Consider the following 26,975-nt stretch of genomic DNA (forward strand, 5'->3'; position numbering starts at 1 on the left):
GGCGGATCTCGGCGCGCCTGCGCACCTGCGGGGCGCGGACCCAAGTGTCCAGTCTCTGTGGCTCTCACCGGCCCAGATCGCGGGGCCGCGGGAGGACGCCCTGGACACCCAGGACCTGCGCGGAGATGGTGAGTGCGCGGGCCGGGGCCAGAGACCGTGAGGAGCTGATTAGGACCGGCTGGGAGCTGAGGCAGGCCCGGGTCTTCCGCGCCCGCTCCCCTGGATTCTGACCCGAGTCTCCCTCTCGGCCGCGGGGTGCGGTCCCGGCGTCCTGTCTTTCCCGTCCTCTCGTGGTGGTGCGGGGGAGTCCCGACCTGAGTATGCGTCCCTTGGGGGTCCCAGGGAGGACCGGGTGACCCGGGCAGTGGTCAGGGGCGGAGGTGAGGGAACCCGCCGTGACCTGACAGATAAAGTCAAACCCTTATTGGGTAAGGAGAGACTTTATTCCCGTTAAAAAACAAAATTCAACTGAGTACATTTTGAAGCTCTTACTGGCTGTATTCAACAATTCATGAATCTGGCAGCTTCCCATCCAGCGTATCTATAAGGGCGCTGCCAGGAGGTGCACGGAATGAAAGTCTTCCATAGGCAGAGGGAGCGGGACAAAGAAAGTAGCGAAAGTTGATTGTCTGTGGCCAGGTTACTCTACGGAGCGCAGGGGTCTGTCAGGCAGATCACTTCACTGTGCTGACCAGGTAATTCCTGACTGACTGGTTTCAGATTCCGTTTCTGGGAGAGGCTGAAACTGTAATTAAGTCTCTGGTGATTTGGGACTTAGCATAACCGATTCCGTTTGGGGCTGTGGTCTTGTTTTTAATATTCCAAAGACTTGGAATAGGAACAGGGCTCGGATCCCACAAATGTGCCAGGGTCTCAGACTAAACAGAAAAGGGCTGTGGGTGAGGAGGGTGAGAGCAAGGCTGTTTGACAGAATGGGGCGTTCCTGTGGTCAGCGCATTCTCAGCCCGGGGTCGGGGAGGGGGGCCGGGGGGAGGGTTTGCTCTGCAACTCAGTGCTTCTCAGTGGGGTCGGGGGAAGGGAGTGGTGACCCAAAGTCAGGGGCCTGTGGGTAGACAGGAGCCTAAGTAAAATTTGGGTAAGAAATGGGCAATTGTGAACACTGGGTCAAGCCAGTGTCAAATAAAACTCCAAACTTCCTAAAGGCAGACTTTCATTCAAATGAGTTCCTGCAGGGGGAGAAGGGTCTGCTGCATGAGGCACAGGGGGCTCTGCAGGAAGGGGGACATCTGACCCCAAGATCTGCAAGCGTCTCAAGAGTTGGGCAAAGAGAGTTTCTTTTACACAGAGGCTTAAACAACACCAGGAAGGACCAGGTGAGATGCTCAGCTAGCAGATCCCTGAGGCCAGCCTGTCCTTAGGAGTCTGTCTGCTGGCTGCGGTGAGGCCAGGTCAGGGGGAAGGAGAGGAGCTGAACCAAAGTTTGGCCAACAAGCATTTGTTCTGCTTGGTCAGTGGGGGGAACAGTTCTGCTAATCACTGATGAGGTGGAGATGGGGCTTTGGCGGACCGTGTCTGGGCTTGTCCTGGCTAAACAAGGGGCCTCCATGTGAGTCTTATCTGAGTCAGGTGGGGCACAGGGGCGGTTTCTTGCAGCCTGCTGTTTTCCAGAACACCAAAGGGTGGGGGGTCCTTTCAGCTTCCATCGAAGTTTCCAGGAGCACAGGGCTCAGGGAGGGTTCAGCATTGTCCCGTGACACCTGTGAGCTGCCTCCTCTGGGTCCAGCTCGGCACTAATAGCTTCCTTTCCCTAATCCAGCTTCCGGTTTCAGCAAGTGTAAAATTCTGCATTCTTCCTGCCTGGTTTCTTCTCCTTAGTGAGGGTAGTAAGCATCTCAGGTCTTTGCCCTTTCCTGCTGACTTGTATTATTCCAGGCTTTTGGGCCTTAACCAGAGATGCCTCTGGGGAGAAGTGTCTCAGTACAGAAAATGTTTTCTCTTCCATTAGAATTTCAGGAAATGCAGGCAGTCCCACCCCTTCATGTGAAATGGGTGGAGAGATGGAGTAAAAAGATTCAGAGAAATTGTAATGACTCTTCCATGCAGGGTGCAGAGTTCTGACACTGTCTGAATCTGGTCCACTAACTGTTATTACCTGGACAACAGAGATGAATGGAAATTCTGCGGAATGTGACCAGTGCTACTGAGACTTGCTCACTTCTGATTAGATGAGTTACAGCTTGTCATCCTGAGGATATTAGTGAACTGATGCCTGTCTTCTGAAAGGGATGAGCAGTAACCAGTTGCTCAAACCATAAAAGTGCCCTACAATTTCCCTCTCCTACGTTATCCATGAACACAGGAGGAAGCAGTGATCCTGCAGGTTCTCATTTACACACTGAGACAGGGGTCTTTGTCTCCTGTAAATGACCCACGGTGCTTGAAGCAGGTGCATCATCTGGGGCGGGGACAAGCTGAGCCTGTGAGGGAGGTGAAGGAAGGTGCTCTGGGCCCTTGTGGCCACCCGTCCCCACACATGTGGCCTCCAGACCGTAGAACCACCACAGAAGGAGGTGTTTATGGCATGAGCATGGGGTAGGGGATCCACCTGCAGAAGGGCTGGGGGTGGTTTGTCAGCTGAGGTTGTGTTGCCCTCACCTGTTTGCTGATCTTTGCTTTTGGCCTCATCCAAGGAGTTGGTGAATTGAGTGTGATGTGTGCACCCTGAGTGAGTCTGTGAAGGTCAGACTTAGGGAAGGCTCCTTGGTCTCAACTGCTGCTGAGAGGGTTGATGAATTGGAGAGCTTCTCTGGGTCAGGACTTCAACTTGAGTGTTTTCTCTTGGGTGAGAATTGAGGTCCACAGGAGGCGGCATTTCCACACTGAGCTCTGGCGCTCGGTCCCTCCCCCTGCCCTGGGGGCGCCCAGCCAGGCTGTGTGTCGGCAGGGGGATCCCAGCCCCCCAGCTCGGATGGCTTTGACCTTGTGACTTGGGGTTTCCTTGTGCACCATGGGCAGCACGCTGCTGATCTGAGCGGCTCACACTTGGCTGCTCTTCCGTTTTGTTTCCTCGATGGAACCTTGTGTCATGTGACTCAGTGTGTGACTACTGAAGACTTTTGTTCCATTACTTGAAGGTGTAGATTTTTATTCCCTTGGTCGGTTGGTAGCACTTCCCAGTGAGCGACCCCCAGGGTGCCGATCGTCCTGGTCTTTTTGGTATTCTTTGCAGCTTTACACCTGTCCCTCATCACCAAGCAGCGTTTTGATTTTGCTTCTGCTGAATCTGCAGTAAGTGAATATGACCCGTACCACACCAGTAATGGCACACAGAATGCTTCTACGTGGTTCTTGGCCCCAGTCTGTTTCACACGTGCTGGTTTCAGAGGAGGGGAGTCACCAGGTGGTATCCTCCATACAGTCCTGTGGGGCTTGGGTTGTCTCGTGGTTAGTTTTGATTTATCAGCAGTGCTATTATTTATACTCCTTGATTTTTGTCTCCAAATGCCAATGCAATATAAATTTTTTACATGTGGAAGGAACATTGTAGGATTGTAGATGATGGATATTTTCAAAATACTAGGAAGTGTGGATGGAGGGCTGGAGTCTAGCGTTGATTCTACGCCATTTCCAGCACTTGGAGTATTACTGACCAGGGTTCTTGGACTTGAATCAACAGAAATTGATGAGGCCAGACAAGAAATTCCAATCAAGGCTTTACTGGGGCTCCTGCTGCAGCACTAGGGAGTGAAAACAAGTAACAGGTTTCCTTGCTTACTCTCTGAGGAGCGGGTGGGGGTGAGCTGGGTTCTCTTATATTGGATGGGGGGGGGTCTAGTCCAGCAGTTGGGCCGGAGGGGTGGCTTGGGTGGTGTGCCCACCCGCTTGGTGGTGCTGTGTGCCAGGCGCATGGGCAATACCCTGCTTTTGCTCCGGACTCCTCAGAAGTGGCAGTTGGATTTTTGGTCTTTTTGTATCTTGTTATTCCTAATTTGCCCCAAGCCTGTGTGCAGTTATTTTTAGTCCCTTATAGTTTCTTTGTATTTTGCTGCTGGAGGAGATGGTTGTCCAGTTGCAGGCACTGCAACAAAGGGTCCCAGGTTCCAGCCTGGCTCAAGAGTATCCAGCTTAATTTTGTCCATCGTAATATGTGAAGTGGGATCTCCTTGTGATTGTATATTGGTTTTTACTGATAACCATTGGGGTTGAGCACTTCTTATAAGTGGTGTTCATCTTCTGTGAAATAGTTTTCAGTCATTTCCTCACCTGTAATTCATTTGTATATTTCCTGACTTATTATACTTTCTTTACATACCCTGGACATTCAACCTTTTTCATTTCTCGGTGTGCCAAATATGTTCTCTCAGATTGTGGTTCATCAGTTCTCTCTATTCTATTTGATGGACACATCTTAACTTTAATAGACTTGACATTCTTCATCTTCCTTTGTAGCTTACTCTATTTTTCCTCTATAAGAAAACTCCCCCGATTGTCGAGTCATAATGCATTTTCCTGTAACTTCTCAATGTGTTCTACTTTCGTCTCTCATAGTTAAGCCCACAGTGAATTGGTTATTGTACATGCAGTTATAAGGAAAAAGATTTCTTATTCCCCTGTAGATATCCAGTGGTCACTGCCCCATCAAAGTGTCATCATCTGGCCCCTGCCCAGCATCAAGTGCTCTGGCGTAGATCCACGTGCTGAAAACATGTGGGTCTGTTTCAGTGCGTTGTGGTTTTTTTCCATTGGTGTATTTGTCCATCCCTCTGTTAACACCATCCTGTCCTAATCACTGCAGTTTAAGAAGTTTCAATGTCTGTTAGGGAAAATCCCACCACCTTGTTCTGTAGAAAGTCTTGGCTATTTTAGAAGTTTGTCTTCCATTTCAGTTTTTAAAAGTAGATTTTCTTAAGTTCACACAAAACAGAAACAACCCCCAGAACAAAACCCAAAGCAAACCTTCAATGGAATTGAAGAGTCAATGGAATTTTCTTAAACTCTTGACCTGTTTGGGAGAAGCTGACGTCCTGTGACATCAAGTCTCCTTACTGAGAATGTGACCATCTCTCCATTTATTTCATTTTACTGTGGTGTCGTTTGATAACATTTTGGACTTTATCCACAAATCAGTTTATATCCTTAATTAGACATAATTTAGGACTTAAAGAAAATTAGTTTTTGTAGCAATTAGTTTTAAAGGTCTAATATTTAAATTTTTTACTGTTTTTTTTTGGCCGCACCTTGCAACACGTGGGATCTTAGTTCCCCAACCAGGGATCAAACCCTCATCCCCTGCATTGGAAGCATGGAGTCTTAATCACTGGACTGCCAGGGAAGTCCTGAAAATTTTACTTTTCAATTGCTTGTTTCTAGTGATTCAAAATACACCAAGATTTATTTTTATGAGTTTGTATACTGGAAACTTACTAAAAATCTGATTCTTTGTTTATTTTCGTATTCTTTTGGGGCGTGACGTACACAAACATTTGAGCAATGAATAAAGGTAAATGTTTTCTTCTATTACAATATTTTTTTCCTGGTGAAACTTACTCTATTAGTTTCCCCTATTAACAATTTTTTTAAATCATGCATCTACTACAGATCAGCATTAGAGAGATTTCTGTGTCTATTATTATTGAGAGATCAGGGTGATAAATACATTTGAATACTTGAAAAGATTCTCTGAAAAGAAACAAAACTTGAAATGTGGTTTTATGACAAACCATTTAGAAAACCTCAGTTATTAAACAACTAAAAACACAGAACACAGATTTCCCTGGTGGTCCAGCAGTTAACACTCCACGCTTCCAATGCTGGGGACGCGGGTTCAATCCCTGGTCGGAGAACTAAGATCCCACATGCCACGCAGTGAAGGCAAAATAAATAAATTAATTAAAAGTTAAAAAAATAATAAAAACACAGAACAGAAGATAAACAGGCATTTACCAACCTTATTGTCTTCAGCACATGACATGTGACATATTAAGGCATCTTTTGCTCCCATCCTGGTATATGCAGGTTAAGAGACAGGCTTTAAATAGGAACCAGCACTTCTGCTCAAATGCATTGGGCAGATTTGTTTTTTATATTCTCCCATTCCCCACACCCTGAAAGCTCTCATGATGAAGCACATCTTGACCCAGAGCAACCCAGTGGTGTACACAGATATCTGTTTACTAAAGAGGAGCAGTTCCTTGTTGAACAGTAGGAAGGAATGACAAGAAGATTATGTAAAAAGTTCCAAGACTGGTATTTCAGTTGCTCTCAAGAAATTTATGCTTCAGTGATAGGGAGATAGATGAGATGAAGACTTGATTGACGATGAGATTCCATTAACATGGATCCTGCAGGGGAAGAATTGTTCATCGGTATTTTGCTCCATTGGGATGAGAGTTTGAAAAGCACTTCATACGCCTTAAAAAAAAAATCAAATCCACTAGAATCAGATCATTTAACTTAGTACTGATTATTTATTATTTCCCGTATTTGTCCATTTTCAAAGCTCAACAGGCTCCATAAAGTACATAGAAGAGTGACCTACTCACCTGTTATTAAGGCAGGTGTGTGAAAATAGTGTACTAGAACTACATCTTTCATGAACTGTCAGCTTGCAACATTTATTTATTTATTTATTTATTTATTTATTTATTTATTTATGGCTGCATTGGATCTTCGTTGCTGCATGCAGGCTTTCTCTAGTTGCGGCGAGCAGGGGCTACTCTTCATTGCAGTGTGTGGGCTTCTCACTGCAGTGGCTTCTCTTGTTGCGGAGCATGGGCTCTAGGCACGTGGGCTTCAGTAGTTGTGGCTCACAGGCTCTAGAGCGCAGGCTCAGTAGTTGTGGAACACGGGCTTAGTTGCTCCGTGGCATGTAGGATCTTCCCGGAGCAGGGCTCAAACCCGTGTCGCCTGCATTGGCAGGTGGATTCTTAAACACTGCGCCACCAGGGAAGTCCCTTGCAACATTTTTTAACCCAAGAAACATACCTAAAATTGTATTTTGCAAAAAGCCCCTCCATACCACAAAAGAGTCATGAAGCATTTTGGGGTTTTTTGTTTTTGTTTTTTTAATAAATAAATTAATTTATTTATTTATTTTTGGCTGCGTTGGGTCTTTGTTGCTGCACGTGGGCTTTCTCTAGTTGCGGCGAGCAGGGGCTACTCTTCGTTGCGGTGTGCGGGCTTCTCATTGCGGTGGCTTCTCTTGTTGTGGAGCACGGGCTCTAGGCGCGCGGGCTTCAGTAGTTGTGGCGCACGGGCTCAGCAGTTGTGACTCGCAGGCTCTAGAGAGCAGGCTCAGTAGTCGTGGAGCACGGGCTTAGCTGCTCCGCAGCATGTGGGATCTTCCCGGACCAGGGCTTGAACCCATGTCCCCTGCTTTGGCAAGCGGATTCTTAAGCACTGCGCCACCAGGGAAGTCCCTCATGAAGCATTTTGAGCCCAGTTTCCTTGTTTTTTTTTTTTTAAAGATTTATTTATTACTTATTTAGTTATTTTATGTATTTTTGGCTGCATCAGGTCTTAGTTGCGGCATGCGGGATCTTTCGTTGTGGCTCTCGGGCTCTTCGTTGTGGTGCTCGGGCTCCTCTCTAGTTGTGACACACAGGCTCTAGGGCGCATGAGCTCTGTAGTTTGTGGCACGTGGGCTCTAGTTGAGGCGCATGAACTTAGTAGTTGTGGCTCGTGGGCTCTAGGACGCAGGCTCAGTAGTTGTGCCGTGTGGGCTTAGTTGCTCGCGGCATGTGGGATCTTAGTTCCCCGCCAGAGATCGAACCCGCGTCCCCTGCATTGTAAGGTGGAGTCTTTATCACTGGACCACCAGGGAAGATCCCCCGTTTCCTTTTGATAGGACACTCTTTCCTTGCTTTCAAGTCTGAGGGCAAATCATCACATTTAGGGCCATTTGTGTTTAAAGACTTAAGAGATGATAGAAGATATATGTTGGTCTCTGCCCCTGGCTCCTGACACCCCTCTAATCTCCTGGGTGATAGAAGTGCCTTTTGTTCTAATGCGGTGACTCTGGGCTCATGGATGCCTCCTGGATGAGGTCAGGTCACTGGAAAGACAAGCCACAATAAGAAGCTGGGAACTGTCAGCCCCACCCCCCATTCTCTTAAGGGGGAAGGGCTGAAAATGGAGTTAATGACCATTCCTGCCTCTGTGATGAAACCTCCACAAAATCCCAGTTGTATGGAGTTCAGAGAGCTTTCGGGTTGGTGACCAGGGGGAGGTGTGGGGAGGGTGACGCCTAGAGAGGGCATGGAAGCTCCGTGCCACTTCCCACATTCCTCACCCTACTCCTCCCTTCATCAGGATGTTCGTCTGTATCCTTTATCGCATCCTTTATTAAACTGGTAAACGTGGGTAAGCGCTTCCCTGAGTTTTGTGAGCCACTCTGGCAAATTAATGGAACCCCAGGAGAAGGGGTCGTAGGAACCTGTGATCTATAGCTCGTAGGTCAGAAGAAGCACAGGTGACAGCCTGGTCTTGAGACTGGCGTCTGAAGTGTGTGCGTGTTCGGGGGTTGGGATCAGTCTTGAGGGACTGAGCCCTTAACCTGTGGGATCTCTCCAGGTAGAGTGTGTCAGAACTGAGTGAAAGCATGGGAAACCCAGTTGGAGTCACAGAGAATTGCCTGGTGTGGGGAGAAACTGCCACACACTGGAGACCAGAAGTGTCTGAAGTGAAGTGTTCTCTGTGAAGGTAAAGAGACACACAGGGAAGAAACACACAGTAGGGAAAACTGTTTTATTTCCCAGCACAGAAGAAGGAAAAACTAGTTTTCCCTCTACGAGGCTTCACCACACCATCAACCCAGCCCATCCCCGGGGAGGTTCTCCTTGCTGACTCCGTGTATCTGCCAGCTCTCGATTCTGGGCTTTTGAAAGTGGTTCTTTTTGTCTTTTTTCTTACTTGATGGGGCTGTGATAGGAGTTTCAACAAGGATGATAAGGCTTATGGATGGTGCAGGGTAATGGGCAGACTCTTCTCCAGGAACTGTCCTTGGCGGATACAGACAATACCTAGGTAGTGGCGGTTCCTAAATGAGCCTGGCTGACCTGCTCTGCTTTAGGCTGGCACGTGGAGGAGTCTGGGGCCATGTTTCTATTCAGGAAACCTCCATTATTAAGGTGGCTTTGGGATCACCATTTTCACTCTGTTGTATTGAAAGGAGACCAGGGACTTCCCTGTTTGGCACAGTGGTTAAGAATCCACCTGCCAATGCAGGGGACACGGGTTCGAGCCCTGGTCCGGGAAGATTCCACATGCCGTGGAGCAACTAAGCCTGTGGGCCACAACTACTGAGCCTGCGCTCTAGAGCCTGCGAGCCACAGCTACTGAGCCCACATGCCACAACTACTGAAGCCCGCACGCCTAGAACCTGTGCTCCACAACAAGAGAAGCCACTGCAGTGAGAAGCCCGCGTACCGCAACGAAGAGTAGCCCCCGCTCGCCACAACTAGAGGAAGCCCACACGCAGCAACGAAGACCCAACGCAGCCAAGAATAAATAAATAAAATAAATAAATTTATTAAAAAAAAACAAGCAGAGTTACAGGTGTAGAAAACAAACTTATGGTTACCAGGAGGTAAGGGGAGGGAGGGATAAATTGGGAGATTGGGATTGACATATACACATTACTATAGATAAAATAGATAACTAATAAGGACCTACTGTATAGCACAGGGAACTCTACTCAATCCTCTGTAATGGCCTATATGGGAAAAGAATCTAAAAAAAGAGTGGATATATATATATGTATAACTGATTCACTTTGCTGTACACCTGAAACTAACACAACAGTGTAAATCAACTATACTCCAATCAAAATTTAAAAAAGAAAAAAATTTTTTTTTCCTTGTGACGAGAACTCTCAGGATTTATTCTCTTAGCTTTCATGTATAACATACAGCAGTGTTAATTATATTAATCATGTTGTACATTACATCCTAGTGCTTATTTAACTTGTAACTGGAAGTTTGTACCTTTTGACCACCTTATCCACTTTCCACTCCCCCAGCCCCTTGCCTCTGGTAACCACAAATCTGATCTCTTTTTCTATGAGTTTCTTTGTTTCTTGAAGTATAATGGACCTACAGCACTTTGTTAGTTCCAGTGCACGAAATAGTGATTCACTATTTCTGTACATTACAAAATGATCACCACTGTAAGTCTAGTTACCAACTGTCACCATGCAAAGATATAATATTATTATTGATTATATTCCCTACACTGTACATTTTATCCCAGTGACTTATTTATTTTATAACTGGAAGTTGTTACCTTTTTAAAATTATATTTATTTATTTATTTTTGGCTGCGTTGTGTCTTCGTTGCTGTGCACGGGCTTTCTCTAGTTGTGGTGAGCAGGGGCTACTCTTCGTTGCGGTGCGCAGGCTTCTCACTGCAGTGGCTTCTCTTGTTGCGGAGCACGAACTCTAGGCTCATGGGCTTCAGTAGTTGTGGCTCGCGGGCTCTAGAGTGCAGGCTCAGTAGTTGTGGCGCATGGGCTTAGTTGCTCCGCGGCATGTGGGATCTTCCCGGACCAGGGCTCAAACCCGTGTCCCTTGCATTGGGGCAGATTCTTAACCACTGTGCCACCAGGGAAGCCTGGAAGCTGTTACTTCTTAATCTCCCTCAACTATTTCAGTCATCCTCTCAACCCCTTCCCCTCTGGCAACTGCTATTTGTCTGTGCATCTATGACTCTGTTTTGTTATCTTTGTGCATTTGTTTTGTTTTTTAGATTCCACATATAAGTGAAATCATATGGTTTATGTCACAAATGGCAAGATTTCATTATTTTTTATGGCTGAGTAATATTCCATTATATATATATATATATATATATATATATATATATATATATCCATATCCATTCATCTATCGGTGGACACTTAGGTGGCTTCCATATCTTGGCTATTCTAAATAATGCTTCAGTGAACATAGAGGTACCTGTATCTTTTCCAATTAGTGTTTTTTGTTTTCTTTGGAAAAATACCCAGAAGTGGAATTGCTGGATTGTGAGGTAGTTCTATTTTTAATTAAAAAACATTTTTTTATTGGAGTATAGTTGATTTGCAATATTCTGTTAGTTTCAGGTGTACAGCAAAGTGAATCAGTTATACATATACATATGTCCACTTTTTAAAAAAGTTCTTTTCCCATATAGGCCATTACAGAGTATTGAGTAGAGTTCCCTGTGCTATAGAGTATATTTTTAATTTTTTGAGGAAACTCCATACTGTTTTCCATAGCAGCTACATGAATTTACATTCCCACCAATAGTGCACAAGGGTTCCCTTTTCTCCACATCTTCACCAACACTTGTTACTTGTTTTCTTTTTGATAATAGCCATTCTGACAGATGTGAGGTGATATCTCATTGTGGTTTTGTTGAGCATTTCTCTGATGATTAGTGATGTTGAGCACCTTTTCATGTGCCTTTGGGCCTTCTGTGTGTCTTCTTTGGAAAAATGGCTGTTAAGGTCCTCTGCTTATTTTTCAATTGAGTTGTTTGTTGTTGTATGAGTTCTTTATATGTTTTAGATATCAACCCCTTACTAGACATATCATTTGCAAATGACATGTCATTTTTCCAGTCAGTAGGTTGCCTTTTCATTTTATTGGTGGTTTCCTTCACTGTGCAAAAGCTTTTTAGCTTGATGTAGTCCCATTTGTTTATTTTTGCTTTTGTTTCCCTTGCCTGAGGAGACATATCCAAAAAATATTGCTAAGACATGTCCAAGAGCATCCAGCCTATGTTTTCTTCTAGAAGTTTTATGACTTCAGGTCTTATATTTAAGACTTTAGTCCATTTTGAGTTTGCTTTTGTGTATGGTGTGAGAAAGTAGTCTGGTTTTATTTTTTGTTTTTTTTTTTTGCATGTAGCTGTCCAGTTTTCTACTTATTAAAGAAGCTATCTTCCCCCCCACCACCCCGTTGTATATTCTTGCCTCCTTTGTCATATATTAATTGACCAAATAAATGTGTGTTACTTTCTGGGCTTTCTATTCTGTTCCTTTGATGTATGTGTCTGTTTTTGTGCCACTGCCATACTGTTTTGATTCCTGTAGCTTTGTTGTATAGTTTGAAATCAGAGAATATGATACCTCCAGCTTCATTCTTCATTCTGAAAATTGTTTTGGCTATTTGAGGTTTTTTGTGTCCCCATACAAATTTTGGAAGTGTTTGTTCTAGTTCTGTGGAAAATGCCATTTGTATTTTAGTAGGGATTGCCTTGACTCTGTAGATTGCTTTCAGTAGTATGGTCATTTTAACAATATTTATTCTTCTAATCAAAGAGAACAATAAATCTTTCCATTTGTTTGTGTCATCTTCCGTTTCATCAGTGTCTTATAGTTTTCTATGTACTGTTCTTTTACCTCCTCAGATTTATTCCCAGGTATTTTATTTTTTGTTGCAATTGTAAGTGGAATTATTCTTAATTTCTCTTTCTGATAGTTTGTTGTTAGTGTTTAGATACTGAACAGATTTCTGTATACTCATTTTATATCCTGAAACTTTACTGAATTCATTTAATCTAATAGTTTTTTTGTGTGTGTGGCATCTTTAGGATTTTCTTCGTATAGTATCAGGTCACCTGCAAACAGTGACAGTTTTACTTCTTTCTTTCCAATTTGGATTCTGTTTATTTCTTTTTATTGTCTGATCGCTGGGGCTATGACTTCCAATACTATGTTGATTAAAAGTGGTGAGAGTGGGCATCCTTGTCTTGTTCCTGATCTTAGAGGAAATGTTTTCAGCTTTTCACCATTGAATATGATATTGGCTCTAGGTTTGTCATATATACCTTTATTATGTTGAGGTATGTTCCCTCTATACCCACTTTGTTGAGAGTTTTTATCATACACACATGTTGAATTTTGTCAAAAGCTTTTTCTGAATCTACTGAGGTGATCATATGATTTTTAATCTTCAATTTGTTAATGAGTTCTATCACATTGACTGATTTGCAGATATGGAACTATCCTAGCATCTTTGGGATAAACCCCACTTGATCATGGTGAATGATCCCTTTTTTTTTTTTTTTTTTAAGATGGTGAGTTCCATATTTTTAAATTTATTTATTTATTTTTGGCTGTGTTGGGTCTTCGTTTCTGTGAGGGCTTTCTCTAGTTGTGGCAAGCAGGGGCCACTCTTCATCGCGGTGCGCGGGCCTCTCACTATCGTGACCTCTCATTGCAGAGCACAGGCTCCAGACACGCAGGCTCAGTAGTTGTGGCTCACGGGCCTAGTTGCTCCACGGCATGTGGGATCTTCCCAGACTAGGGCTTGAACCCGTGTCCCCTGCATTAGCAGGCAGATTCTCAACCACTGCGCCACCAGGGAAGCCCTGAATGATCCTTTTAACGTATTGTTGATTTTGGTTTGCTAGTGTTTTGTTGAGGATTTTTGTGTCTATGTTATTAGTGATATTGGCATGTAGTTTTCTTTTTGTGTTTAGTGTCTGTCTGATTTTGGTATTAGGGTGATGCTGGCCTCATATAACGATCTAGGAAGCATTCCTTCCTCTTCAATTTGTTGGTATAGTTTGAAAAAGATAGGGATTAACTCTTCTTTAAATGTTTGGTAGAATTCATCTGTGAAGGTATCTGGTCCTGGACTTCTGTTTGTCAGGAGGTTTTTTTTTGTTGGTTTTTGTTTTTATATTACTGATTCAATTTCATTACTAGTAACTGGTCCACTCATGTCTGATATTTTTTTCTTTCTTTTTTTTTTTAAAAATATTTATTTATTTATTTGGCTGTGCTGGGTCTTAGTTGCAGAATGCAGGATCTTTGTTGTGGCATGTGGGATCTTTAGTTGCGGCATGCAGGGTCTCTAGTTGCAACACGTGGGATCTATTTCCCTGACCAGGGATCGAATCCAGGCCCCCTGCATTGGGAGCACGGAGTCTTAGCCACTGGACCACCAGGGAAGTCCCTCTTATATTTCTTTCTGATTCAGTCTTGAGAGATTGCACATCTAGGAATTTATCCATTTTTTTTTATTAGTGTGTAATTGTTATAATCTCTTATGATCCTTAGTATTTCTGTAGTTTTGGTTATAACTTTTCCTCTTTCTTTTTCGATTTTATTTATTTGGGCTCTCTTTTTTTTTTCTTAATGAGTGGGCCAAAGGTTCATCAATTTTGTTTATCTTTTAAAAGAAGCAGCTCTTCATTTCATTGATCTTTTTCATTGTTTTTTTTAGTTTCTATTCCATTTATTTCTGCCCTGATCTTTATTACATCTTTCCTTTTACTAACTTTGGGTTTTGCTTGTTATTCTTTTTCTAGTTTCTTTAGGTGTAAGGTTAGATTGTTTATTTGAGGTTTTTCTTGTTTCCTGAGATAGGATGTATCACCATGAACTTCTCTCTTAGAACTGCTTTTGCTGCATCCCATAGATTTTTGGAACATTGTGTTTCTATTTTCACTTATCTCCAGGTATCTTTTTACTTCCTCTTTGATTTTTTCAATAAACCATTAGTTGTTTAATAGCATGTTGTTTAGCCTCCACGTTTTTGTGGGGTTTTTGCTGTTCTTTTCTTATATGTATATATATAAGAATATATTTCTCATACTGTTGTGGTTGAGAAAGATGCTTGATATGATTTCATTCTTCTTAAATGTATTGAGACTTGTGGTCTAGCATGTGATGCATCCTGGAGAATGTACCATGTATACTTGAAAAGAATGTGTATTCTGCTGCTCTTGGATGGAATGTTTTATATATAAAAACTATAGTATGTGTGTGTGTGTGTGTATAATTTAAAGTCCATCTGACCTAATGTGTTGCTTAAAGCCGGTGTTTCAGTACTGATTTTCTGTCTGGATGATCTGTCCATTGATGTATGTGGGGTGTTGAAGTCCCCTGCTATTGTGTTACTGTCAATTTCATTCTTTATGTTTGTTAATATTTGCATCATATATTTAGGTGGTCCTATGTTGGGTGCATATATATTTACAAATGTTATATCTTCTTGTTGGATGAATACTTTTATCATTAAATAATGTCCTTCTTTGTCTCTTGTTACAATCTTTGTTTTAAAGTTTGTTTTGTCTAATTATTGCTATTCCAGCTTTCTTTTTGTTTCCATTTGTGTGGAATCCCTTTTTCCATCTCCTCACTTTTAATCTGTGTATCTTTAGATCTGAAGTGAGTCCCTATGGGCAGCATATATATGGGTCTTGGTTTTGTATCCATTCAGCCACTCTATGTCTTTTCTTTTTTTAATGATTTTTTTCTCTCTAACTGATATTTCTTCATTTAAAAAAATTTTTAAAAATCTCACCAGAATGTGAGTCATTCTTTTTTGTTCATTTTGTTAATTTTTTTAAATTTTATTTTTTATACAGCAGGTTCTTATTAGTTATCTATTTTATACAAATCAGTGTATATATGTCAATCCCAATCTCCCAGTTCATCCCACCATCCCCCCCCCACCACTTTCCCCACTTGGTGTCCATACGTTTGTTCCCTACATCTGTGTCTCTATTTCTGCCTTGCAAACGGGTTCATCTGTACCATTTTTCTAGATTCGACATATATGTGTTAATATACACTCTTTGTTTTTCTCTTTCTGACTTACTTCACTCTGTATGAGTCTCTAGGTCCATCCACGTCTCCACAGATGACTCAATTTCGTTCCTTTTTATGGCTGAATAATATTCCACTATATATATGTACCATATCTTCTTTATTCATTCGTCTGTCAGTGGGCATTTAAGGTGCTTCCATGACCTGGCTATTGTAAATAGTGCTGCAATGGACATTGTGGTGCATGTATATGCCCAGTAGTGGGATTGCTGGGTCATATGGTAATTCTTTTTTCAGTTTTTTTCAGTTTTTTAAGGAACCTCCATACTGTTCTCCATAGTGGCTGTATCCCACCAACAGTGCAAGAAGGTTCCCTTTTCTCCACACTCTCTCCAGCATTTGTTGTTTGTAGATTTTCTGATGATGTCCATACTAACCGGTGTGAGTTGATACCTCATTGTAGTTTTGATTTGCATTTCTCTAATGATTAGTGATGTTGAGCATCCTTTCATGTGTTTGTTGGCAATCTGTATATCTTCTTTGGAGAAATGTCTATTTAGGTCTTCTACCCATTTTTGGATTGGGTTGTTTGTTCTTTTGATATTGAGCTGCATGATCTGCTTGTATATTTTGGAGATTAATCCTTTGTCAGTTGCTTCATCTACAAATATTTTCTCCCATTCTGAGGGTTGTCTTTTCGTCTTGTTTATGGTTTCCTTTGCTGTGCAAAAGCTTTTAAGTTTCATTAGGTCCCATTTGTTTATTTTTGTTTTTATTTCCATTTCTCTAGGAGGTGGGTCAAAAAGGATCTTGCTGTGATTTATGTCATAGAGTGTCTTCCTATGTTTTCCTCTAAGAGTTTTACGGTGTCTGGCCTTACATTTAGGTCTCTAATCCCATTTTGAGTTTATTTTTGTGTTTGGAGTTAGGGAGTGTTCTAATTTCATTCTTTTACGTGTAGCTGTTCAGTTTTGCCAGCACCACTTATTGAAGAGGCTGTCTTTTTTCCATTGTATATTCGTGCCTTCTTTATCAAAGATAAGGTTACCATATGTGCATGGGTTTATCTCTGGGCTTTCTATCCTGTTCCATTGATTTGTATTTCTGTTTTTGTGCCAATACCATATTGTCTTGATTACTGTAGCTTTGTAGTATAGTCTGAAGTCAGGGAGTCTGATTCCTCCAGCTCCGTTTTTTCCCTTCAAGTTTGCTTTGGCTATTCGGGGTCTTTTGTGTCTCCATACAAATCTTAAGATTTTTTGTTCTGGTTCTGTAAAATATGCCATTGGTAATTTGATAGGGATTACATTGAATCTGTAGATTGCTTTGAGTAGTATAGTCATTTTCACAATATTGATTCTCCCAATCCAAGAACATGGTATATCTCTCCATCTGTTTGTGTCATCTTTGATTTCTTTCATCAGTGTTTTATAGTTTTCTGAGTACAGGTCTTTTACCTTCTTAGGTAGGTTTATTTCTAGTTATTTTTTCTTTTTGTTGCAGTGGTGAATGGGATTGTTTCCTTAACTTCTCTTTCTGATCTTTCGTTGTTAGCATATAGAAAAGCAAAAGATTTCTGTGCATTAATTTTCCTGCAACTTTACCAAATTCACTGATTAGCTCTGGTAGTTTGCTGGAGGCATCTTTAGGATTTTCTATGTATAGTATCATGTGATCTGTGAACCGTGACACTTGTACTTCTTCTTTTCCAATTTGTATTCCTTTTATTCCTTTTTCTTCTCTCATTGCCATGGCTAGGACTTCCAAAACTATGTTGAATAATAGTGGTGAGAGTGGGCAAACTTGTCTTGTTCCTGATCTTAGAGGAAATGCTTTCAGTTTTTCACCATTGAGGATGATGTTTGCTGTGGGTTTGTCATATATGGCCTTTATTTTGTTGAGGTAGTTTCCCTCTATGCCCATTTTCTGGAGAGTTCTTATCATAAATGGGTGTTGAATTTTGTCAGAAGCTTTTTCTGCATTTATTGAGATGATCATATGGTTTTTCTTCTTCAATTTGTTAATATAGTGTATCACATTGATTGATTTGCATATATTGAAGAATCCTTGCATCCCTGGGATAAATCCCACTTGGTCATGGTGTGTGATTCTTTTAATGTGTTGTTGGACTCTGTTTGCTAGTATTTTGTTGAGGATTTTTGCATCTGTATTCATCAGTGATGTTGGTCTGTAATTTTCTTTTTTTGTAGTATCTCTGCCTGATTTTGGTATCAGGGTGATGGTGGCCTTGTAGAATGAATTTGGGAGTGTTCTTCCTCTGCAGTTTTTTGGAAGATTTTGAGAACGATGGTCCTGGACTTTTGTTTGTTGGAAGATATTTAATCACAGTTTCAATTTCATTACTTCTGATTGGTCTGTTTATATTTTCTACTTCTTCCTGGTTCAGTCTTGGAAGGTTATATCTTTCTAAGAATTTTTTTCTTTTTTTTGGCTGTGTTGGGGCTTCGTTGCTGTGCGTGGCCTTTCTCTAGTTGGAGCGAGCAGGGACTACTCTTCGTTGTGGTGCGTGGACTTGTCATTGCAGTGGCTTCTCTCGTGGAGCACAGGCTCTAGGCCCGCGGGCTTCAGTAGTTGTGGCATGCGGGCTCAGTAGTTGTGGCTCACGGGCTCTAGAGCACAGGCTCAGTAGTTGTGGTGCATGGGCTTAGTTGCTCTGCGGCATGTGGGATCTTCCTGGACCAGGGCTCAAACCCGTGTCCCGTGCATTGGCAGGTGGATTCTCAACTGCTGCACCACTAAGGAAGCCCCTCTTTCTAAGAATTTGTCCATTTCTTCCAGGTTGTCCATTTTATTGGCATAGAATTGCTTGTAGTAGTCTATTTTGATGCTTTGTGTTTCTGCAGTGTCTGTTGTAACTTGTTTTTCATTTCTAATTTTATTGATATGAGTCCTCTCCCTCTTTTTCTTCATGAGTCTGGCTAAAGGTTTATCAATTTTGTTTATCTTCTCAAAGAACCAGCTTTTAGTTCTGTTGATCTTTGCTATTGTTTTCTTTGTTTCTACTTCATTTATTTCTGCTCTGATCTTTATGATTTCTTTCCTTGTATTCACTTTGTGTTTTGTTTGTTCTTCTTTCTCTAGTTCCTTTAGGTGTAAGGTTAGATTGTTTATTTGAGATTTTTCTTGTTTCTTGAGGTAGGATTGTATTGCTGTAAACTTCCTTCTTAGAATTGCTTTTGCTGCATCCCATAGGTTTTGGATTATCGTTTTTTCATTGTCATTTGACTCTACCTATTTTTTGACTTCCTCTTTGATTTCTTCAGTGATCTCTTGGTTATTTAGTAGTGTATTGTTTAGCTTCCATGTGTTTGTGTTTTTCTACGTTTTTTTTCCTGTAATTTATTTCTAATCTCATAGCATCGTCGTCGGAAATGATGCTTGATAACGACTTCAGTTTTCTTAAATTTACCAAGGCGTGATTTGTGGCCCAAGATGTGATCTATCCTGGAGAATATTCCGTGTGCACTTGAGAAGAAAGTGTAATCTGCTGTTTTCAGATGGAATGTCCTATAATATCAATGAAATCTATCTGGTCTGTTGTGTCATTTAAAGCTTGTGTTTCCTTATTAATTTTCTGTCTGCATGATTTGTCCATTGGTGTAAGTGAGGTGTTAACGTCCCCCACTATTTTTATGTTACTGTCGATTTCCTCTTTTGTAGCTGTTAGCATTTGCCTTATGTACTGAGGTGCTCCTATGTTGGGTGCATATATGTTTATAATTGTTATATCTTCTTGGATTGATCCCTTGATCATTATGTAGTGTCCTTCCTTGTCTCTTGTAACAGTGTTTATTTTAAAGTCTATATTATCTGCTATGAGTATTGCTACTCCAGCTTTCTTTTGATTTCCATTTGCATGGAATATCTTTTTCCATCCCCTCACTTTCAGTCTGTATGTGTCCCTAGGTCTGAAGTGTGTCTCTTATAGGCAGCATATATATGGGTGTTGTTTTTGTATCTGTTCAGCTAGTCTATGTCTTTTGGTTGGAGCATTTAATCTATTCACATTTAAGGTACTTATCGATATGTATGTTCCTATTACCAGTTTCTTAATTATTTTGGGTTTGTTTTGTAGGTCCTTTTCTTCTCTTGTGTTTCCCACTTAGAGAAGTTCCTTTAGCATTTGTTGTAGAGCTGGTTTGGTGGTGCTGAATTCTATTAGCTTTTGCTTGTCTGTAAAGCTTTTGATTTCTCTGTCAAATCTGAATGAGATCCTTGCCGGGTAGAGTAATCTTGGTTGTAGGTTATTCCCTTTCATCACTTTAAATACGTCATGCCACTCCCTTCTGGCTTGTAGAGTTTCTGCTGAGAAATCAGCTGTTAACCTTACAGGAGTTCCCTTGTATGCTGTTTGTCCTTTTTCCCTTGTTGCTTTTAATAATTTTTCTTTGTCCTTAATTTTTGTCAGTTTGATTACTATGTGTCTCATCGTGTTTCTCCTTGGGTTTATCCTGCCTGGGACTCTCTGTGCTTCCTGGATGTGGGTGGCTATTTCCTTTCCCATGTTAGGGAAGTTCTTGACTATAATCTCTTCAGATATTTTCTTGGGTCCTTTCTCTCTCTCTTTTCCTCCTGGGACCCCTTTAATGCAAATGTTGGTGCATTTAATGTTGTCCTAGAGGTCTCTGGCTTCATTTCTCTTTTCTTTAATTTGTTCCTCAGTAGTGATTCCACCATTCTGTCTTCCAGGTCACTTATCCATTCTTCTGCCTTGGTTATTCTGCTATTGATTCGTTCTAGTGTATTTTTCATTTCAGTTATTGTATTGTTCACCTCTGTTTGTTTGTTCTTTAATTCTTCTAGGTCTTTGTTAAACATTTCTTGCATCTTCTTGATCTTTGCCTCCATTCTTTTTCCGAGGTCCTGGATCATCTTCACTATCATTCTGAATTCTTTTTCTGGAAGGTTGCCTATTTCCACTTCATTTAGTTGTTTTCCTGGGCTTTTATCTTGTTCCTTCATCTGGTACATAGTCCTGAGCCTTTTAATTTTGCCATTCTTTCTGTGAATGTGGTTTTCACTCCAAAGACTGTAGAATTATAGTTCTTGCTTCTGCTGTCTGCCCTGTGGTGGATCCACTCTATGTCTTTTGACTGGAGCATTTAGTCCATTTACTTTAAAGTGATTATGGATAGGTATGTACTTATTGCCATTTTGTTAATTGCTTTCTGGTTGTTTTTATAGCTTTTATTTTTGTCCTTTATTCTTCTTTTGCTCTCTTGTGATTTTATGACTATCTTTACTGTTATGTCTGGATTACTTTCTCGTTTGTGTGTATCTATTATAGATTTTTAGTTTGTGGTTACCATGAGGTTTATACATAGCAACCTCTCTATATACATGATTACCTTAAGTTCTAACAGCCCTGCATTTTTAGTCTTCCCCCTTGTGTTTAATTTTTTTTAATTAATTAATTATTTATTTATTTTTGGCTGCGTTGGGTCTTTGTTGCGGTGCACAGGCTTCTCACTGAGATGGTTTCTCTTGTTTCAGAGCACAGGCTCTAGGTGCGCAGGCTTCAGTAGTTGTCACTCGCAGGCTCTAGAGCACAGGCTCAATAGTTGTGGTGCACAGGCTTAGTTGCTCCGTGGCATGTGGGATCTTCCGGTACCAGGGCACGAACCCGTGTCCCCTGCATTGGCAGGCGGATTCTTAACCACTGCGCCCCCATGGAAGTCCTTTAATATTTTTTGTATCATATTTTACATATGTTGTTTTCTGTTTCCCTTAACTACTTATTGTGGATATAGATAAGTTTACTACTTTTGTCTTTTAACTTTCCTACTAGGTTTGTAAGTGGTTGATCTACTACCTTTACTTTATCTTTGACTTTACCAGTGAAACTTTTCCTTTCTGGTTTTTATATTTCTAGTTGTGGTCTTTTCCACTTAGAGGAGAACATCACGAAAAGGTGATGTTCTGACAGATACTTTTCCTGAGTCTATTGAGGTGATCATATGGTTTTTGTTCTTTATTAATAAGGTATATGATACCAATGCTTTGTTTCTTTGAACCAAACTTTTTATTCCTGTGATAAATCCCTCTTGGTGATGGTGTTGAATACTTTTTATATTCCTCTAGATTTGGATTGTGGATATTTTGTTGAGGAATGTTTTTGTCTATATTTATATGGAATACTGCTCTGTAGATTTCTTTACATGTGATGTCTTTTTCTTGTTTTGGTATCAGGATAATACAAGCCTCATAGAAGGGGTTGGGAAATGTCTCTCCACAATTCAATTTTGTATATGGATCACCAATTACTCATGCTATTGAGCATCTTTTCATATGGTTACTGGCCATTTGTATATCTTCTTTGGAGAATTGTCTATTCACATTTATTGCCCCATTATTTAACTGTATTATTTGTCTTTTATATTCTTATCTTTTTTTTTATTGTTGTCATATGAGTTCTTAAAATATATTTCTGATACAAGCCTCTCATCAGGTGTGTGATTAGCAAACCCAGTTGCAACCCTAGTTGAAGTAACCTTGCTTTCTCTGTAGCTGATGTTGTGGGGATTTTTTTTTCCTTCAGATTTTGAGACGATATTTTTGTTTTAAAAAATCTCTCATTTTTAATTTTGTAATTGTCTCTTTATATCATCAGCACAGTGTGGTCCCATATTTCTTTTTTTTTAAATTTTATTTATTTTTGGCTGTGTTGGGTCTTTGTTGCTGCAGGCGGGCTTTCTCTAGTCGTGGTGAGCAGGGGCTACTCTTTTTTGAGGTGTGTGGACTTCTTATTGCGGTGGCTTCTCATTGCAGAGCATGGGCTCTAGGTGCACGGGCTTCAGTGGTTGTAGCATGTAGGCTCATAAATAAGGTTAGGGTTAGTTGCGGCACATGGGCCCTGGAGCACTCAGGCTTCAGTAGCTGAGGCATGTGGGCTCAGTAGTTGTGGCGCAGTAGTTGTGATGCATGGGCTTAGTTGCTCCACAGCATGTGGGATCTTCCAGGACCAGGGCTCAAACCCGTGTGCCCTGCATTGACACTTAGATTCTTAACCACTGCGCCACCTGGGAAGTCCCCAGTATTTCTCCAAAAATAATAATTAGGTTCTTTTTTCTCCCTGTTAAAGTCAACTTGACTCCATTACCATCAGATCCTTCAACAGCTCTTGTTTTGGGGGCCTCTTCCTTGAATTCTGAGCACTCTGTTATTTATTTGAGAGGCCTTGCTGGCTTGACAGATTCCTGAGGAACCAGGCCTTTTCTTACCGAGTGGATGTGCCAGGCCCTGGGCCCTGGACTGCCTGTATACCCCTAGTGTCCATCTTATCCTGGCTGGGGGTTGTATCTCTGCCTCTGTCGGATATGAGGGGGCTATACCAGACTCCCTGCTGCTGTTGCCTTCAAGTTAAGCGTTATTCAGATCCAGCAGCACTGACGTTCTGTTTCTGGTTCTTGGAGGTGACAAGGTAGTAATAACTTTTGACCAAGCCAGGTATCCATTTCCATGTTATCTGAATGATGATTTCATTTTTCAGTCTTTACCATATCTTAGGATATACTCTTTCAGTAAAAACAATTCTTTCTAATTATGTGTGTGTATTTATCAAGTATTGCTGTTACACTTTGCTTCAGTTTCCAGCACTTACCATCACTGAGTAAAATGCATTTGATTGGCTTGTGTGTATTCATTTCCCACAAGAGTGTAAGCTCAGGAGTCCTAGGAACTGAGTCCAGTTCCCGACTGTCAGCCTCCCCGTCCTTCCACACATGGAGGTGAAGAGGGAGCCTTGCTGACATAGAACCTGTGGCTGTTTCAGGACTCAGTGGTCTTTGAGGACGTGGCTGTGAACTTCACCATGGAGGAGTGGGCTTTGCTGGACTCGGCTCAGAGGAAGCTCTACAGAGACGTGATGCTGGAGACCTTCAGGAACCTGGCCTCCGTGGGTGAGGATGGCTTCCTCCTTGCACTTAGTCTTTAGGGAACAAATATTTCTTACAATTGTCCTTTCTTATTAGGGACAAGGATGGGAACATGTTGGAAAAAAGACAGACACAGTCCAACCTTTCATGAAACCTACCTAGGGTCAGGTAGCTTTTCCATGAAAACAAAGTTTACTGTATTGATTGACTTTTTGTTACTCTTGATCAGAATCCTGAGGGTCCCCAATTTTATAAATGTGAGTGTAGTCTGCAGTGTCACCTAGGGCAGTGGGAGCAGCATTATGGTTTTCACCCTGTGAAAGTTACACTGTGATCAGTATACATTTGACGTGATAATTTTGCTGCAATTAAACCCACACTTACCCATTGTCAGTGACTTGAGGACCAGAGAATTGGCCCATCTCATGGATGGTTTGTTGTCCTCCATCCTCCCCATGAGGAGCTTTTCTCCACAAGCAGGAAAGCAGCCACACACCATCCGATCTCCCAGTGGCAGCTGGATCAGTGGAGGTAGGCTTCGTCTAGGGCCTCTGTGCCTGCGATCACCAGGAGGGCACACCTCTCAGGAGGAGCAGGTTCTGGATAAGGGAGTGATATTTGGACATACCTGTTAGAAACATGACTCTGTCTTTGAGAAGGTGACTTTTGTCATTAACCTGGCTTCCCTGTTGGACTTTTCATCCATCTTTGCCCACTTGGGAAGTCTTTCTGTAGCTCCTCTTACAAAGGGAGCATTTGGGAATGTGCATTTTACCCAGTTCCGTCCTACTTTACTTCTCTGAAAATATTGATCTCGACATCAGTCTCCATTCTTTTTGAAGTATCTCTTAGTGAACAAGCTGCCACTTTGACTCATTTTTCGTACGATGGCCAAAGTTCCAAATAGCCAGGGTCCTCAGAGTTTTTCTTTGTTCCCATGTCCATTTTTCCTTATAAAATTTGTTTACATTTTTGGGTCAGTATATGGAAAGAAATCTGCATATGGTCTCTTTTCTTTCCTTTATTCCACCATTTCGTTCCTGAAGATTTAGTTATGCTACCAACTGTTGCAGGTTCTTGCCCTCAAGTTAAAACCAGTGGATCAAGTCCTCAATGGGATATTTTGGAGAATGAACTATGCAGTGAAAAGAAAATAGTAAGATGCACAAGAAATGATTCCTGTTCTGTTTTTGGAGAAAACTGGATATTTCATAACATCCGAGGTCACCAAACCCAGGAGAGGGATTTCAGGTGAGTGGCACAGCTACAGGGGAAGACAGATTTCTGCAGACTGTTAGACTAACTTGAAACTAAAGAAAAGGTATAAACCTAGCTAAACAATTTTGTACTTAGAAAATTTTCACAAGAGAATACTTTCATAAATGTGAGGTATCTGAAACATAATTCAGTTGGAAACAACGACCAGGAAACCCTGTATGTAAGAAACACAGAACGTTATGCCTCTATCTGAGCCCTCAGCCAGAGCATTAAGCTTGTTACATGTTGTCACAATGCAAATAGTGCCTACAACATACCCATTCCTTGAAAATGGCAAATACATAGTGAAAATAATAATGAAAAACCATCAATAAATCATTAATGAAGAAATCAGTTATAATCATTAATCCCTAATACTGTTCTTCCCATTTTGAACAGAAATGGTTTGGTGGAGAATCTCTGCAAAGGTAATGAAGGTCATCAATGTGGAGAAACCCTGAACCAGATTACACATCTTACTGTGCATAAGGGTTTTCCGACTGGAATTCAGCCCTATAAATGCACTAAGTGTGGAAAAGCCTTCAGGGATCGTTCTTTCCAGAAGAATCATCAAAGATCTCACCCTGGACACAAACATTATACATGTGAAGAATGTGGGGAAGCCTGCAGCTGTGTCTCGTGCCTAAATCCTCCTGGGGAAACAGATATTGTAGAGAAACCTGAAAAACATCAGGATGCTGGGAGAGCATCTAAGAGATATGTGAAGAGTGGCAGTAGTAAACAGTTTTCAGAGTGTAAGAAATCTGGAAAAGCTCTCACTTGTCCCTCATCCTTTAAGGGACGTGAGAGAGGTCACCATGGACAGAAAATCCATGTGTGTAAAGTATGTGGGAAATCCTTTATGTATTATTCCTACCTTGCACGGCATGTGAGAACTCACACTGGAGAGAAGCCCTATGAATGTAAGGAATGTGAGAAAACCTTCCGATATCCTGCATCCCTGGGAGGACATGTGACGATACACACTGGAGAGAAACCTTACATGTGTAAGGAATGCGGGAAAACCTTCAGTTGTCCCAAATACTTCAGAAGACACGTGAAAACACACAGTGGCATGAAACCCTATGAATGTACGGAATGCGGCAAAGCCTACAGTTGCTCTTCATCCCTTCGAGAACACACACGAACACACAGCGAAGAGAAACCCTATGAATGTCAGCACTGTGGGAAAGCCTTCAGGCATCAGCGATATTTTAAAAAGCATGTGAGAATGCACAGCGGAGTGAAACCCTATGAATGTATGGAATGCGGGAAAGCCTACAGTTGTTCCACATCCCTCCGGGAACACGAGAGAACGCACACTGGGGAGAGGCCCTTCGAATGCCAGCACTGCGGGAAAGCCTTCACTCGCCACGCCTCCCTTCGAGGACACATGAGAACGCACAGTGGGGAGAGAGCCTACAGATGTACACAGTGTGGGAAAGCTTTCTGTTGGCCCTCGTCGTTACGAAAGCACGTAAGAATGCACAGTGAGGAGAAGCCCTACGGATGTCAGCAATGTGGGAAAGCCTTCTGGTACCCCGCAAACCTGCGAGGACACATGAGGATACACGCTGGGGAGAAACTCTGAATCCAGGGACCGTGGGAGAGACTTCATTCTCTCTTCAAACTTGTAATGTGAGCAGCACACTGTAGAGGAAACTTATGAAAGGGAAAATGTGGGAAAACCTTCAGCACTTCACTTATTTTGTACATGAAAACTCAGAGCACAACAGAAATCTTTTAACAGAGATAAATATGGTTTTGCCTTGGTAAGTGCCTCATCCTGAATAGGGATCCCAGTGTATTAATTTCTAGCTCATGTTGCTGATCTGAATACTTAAGATAATAACTATCCCTCTATGTCTACTTCATCTGTACTACTTATATTTTTTTTCTCCAACTTTAAATAATCATACAGTCATATAAAGCTTGCCTCATTTCCATTACAGTGTCTTTTTTTTTGGCTGCCCTGCTCGGCTTGCGGGATCTTAGTTCCCTGACCAGGGATCGAACCCATGCCCCCTGTAGTAGAAGCACAGAGTCCTAACCACTGGACTGCCAGGGAATTCCCATTATGATGTCTTTTGAACCCAGGGGTGATAAGTGCTTTTCAGTTTTTGGTTTTTTTCATGTGTAACTTGGTATAATTTTTAGATGAAAAGTTTTTGATTCTTACTTTGCATTATCTTCCTAGTATGTGATCATGATATGAGGTCTGTATTGTTGAAATGTCTTTCCTGGTCCACTGTTACAGATACTGGAATTATCTGACTCAATATTTACCCTCCCCTTGCACCTTCATTACTGAAAGGTGTGTC

At 41.7% G+C, this 26,975-nt stretch overlaps 1 protein-coding gene across 1 annotated transcript; it reads left to right on the forward strand.

Annotated features, from left to right (window-relative positions):
* Positions 1-10: 10 nt before the first annotated feature.
* Positions 11-26,577, forward strand: LOC118891899 (zinc finger protein 77-like). Its single transcript, XM_036845800.1, has 4 exons — positions 11-128; positions 23,295-23,421; positions 24,471-24,648; positions 25,054-26,577. The coding sequence occupies exons 1-4, from the start codon at positions 126-128 to the stop codon at positions 26,243-26,245; spliced, it is 1,500 nt and encodes a 499-aa protein (XP_036701695.1). The 5' UTR covers positions 11-125; the 3' UTR covers positions 26,246-26,577.
* Positions 26,578-26,975: the final 398 nt, after the last annotated feature.

Source organism: Balaenoptera musculus, chromosome 3, assembly GCF_009873245.2.
Source record: "Balaenoptera musculus isolate JJ_BM4_2016_0621 chromosome 3, mBalMus1.pri.v3, whole genome shotgun sequence".
Lineage (NCBI taxonomy): Eukaryota > Metazoa > Chordata > Mammalia > Artiodactyla > Balaenopteridae > Balaenoptera > Balaenoptera musculus.

Bases quoted from the DNA above. Each gene is read 5' to 3' on its own strand.
- LOC118891899 (XM_036845800.1), top strand. The intron at 23,422-24,470 runs GTGAGGATGGCT...CAACTGTTGCAG, and splicing joins CAGGAACCTGGCCTCCGTGG to GTTCTTGCCCTCAAGTTAAA. The intron at 24,649-25,053 runs GTGAGTGGCACA...CATTTTGAACAG, and splicing joins ACCCAGGAGAGGGATTTCAG to AAATGGTTTGGTGGAGAATC.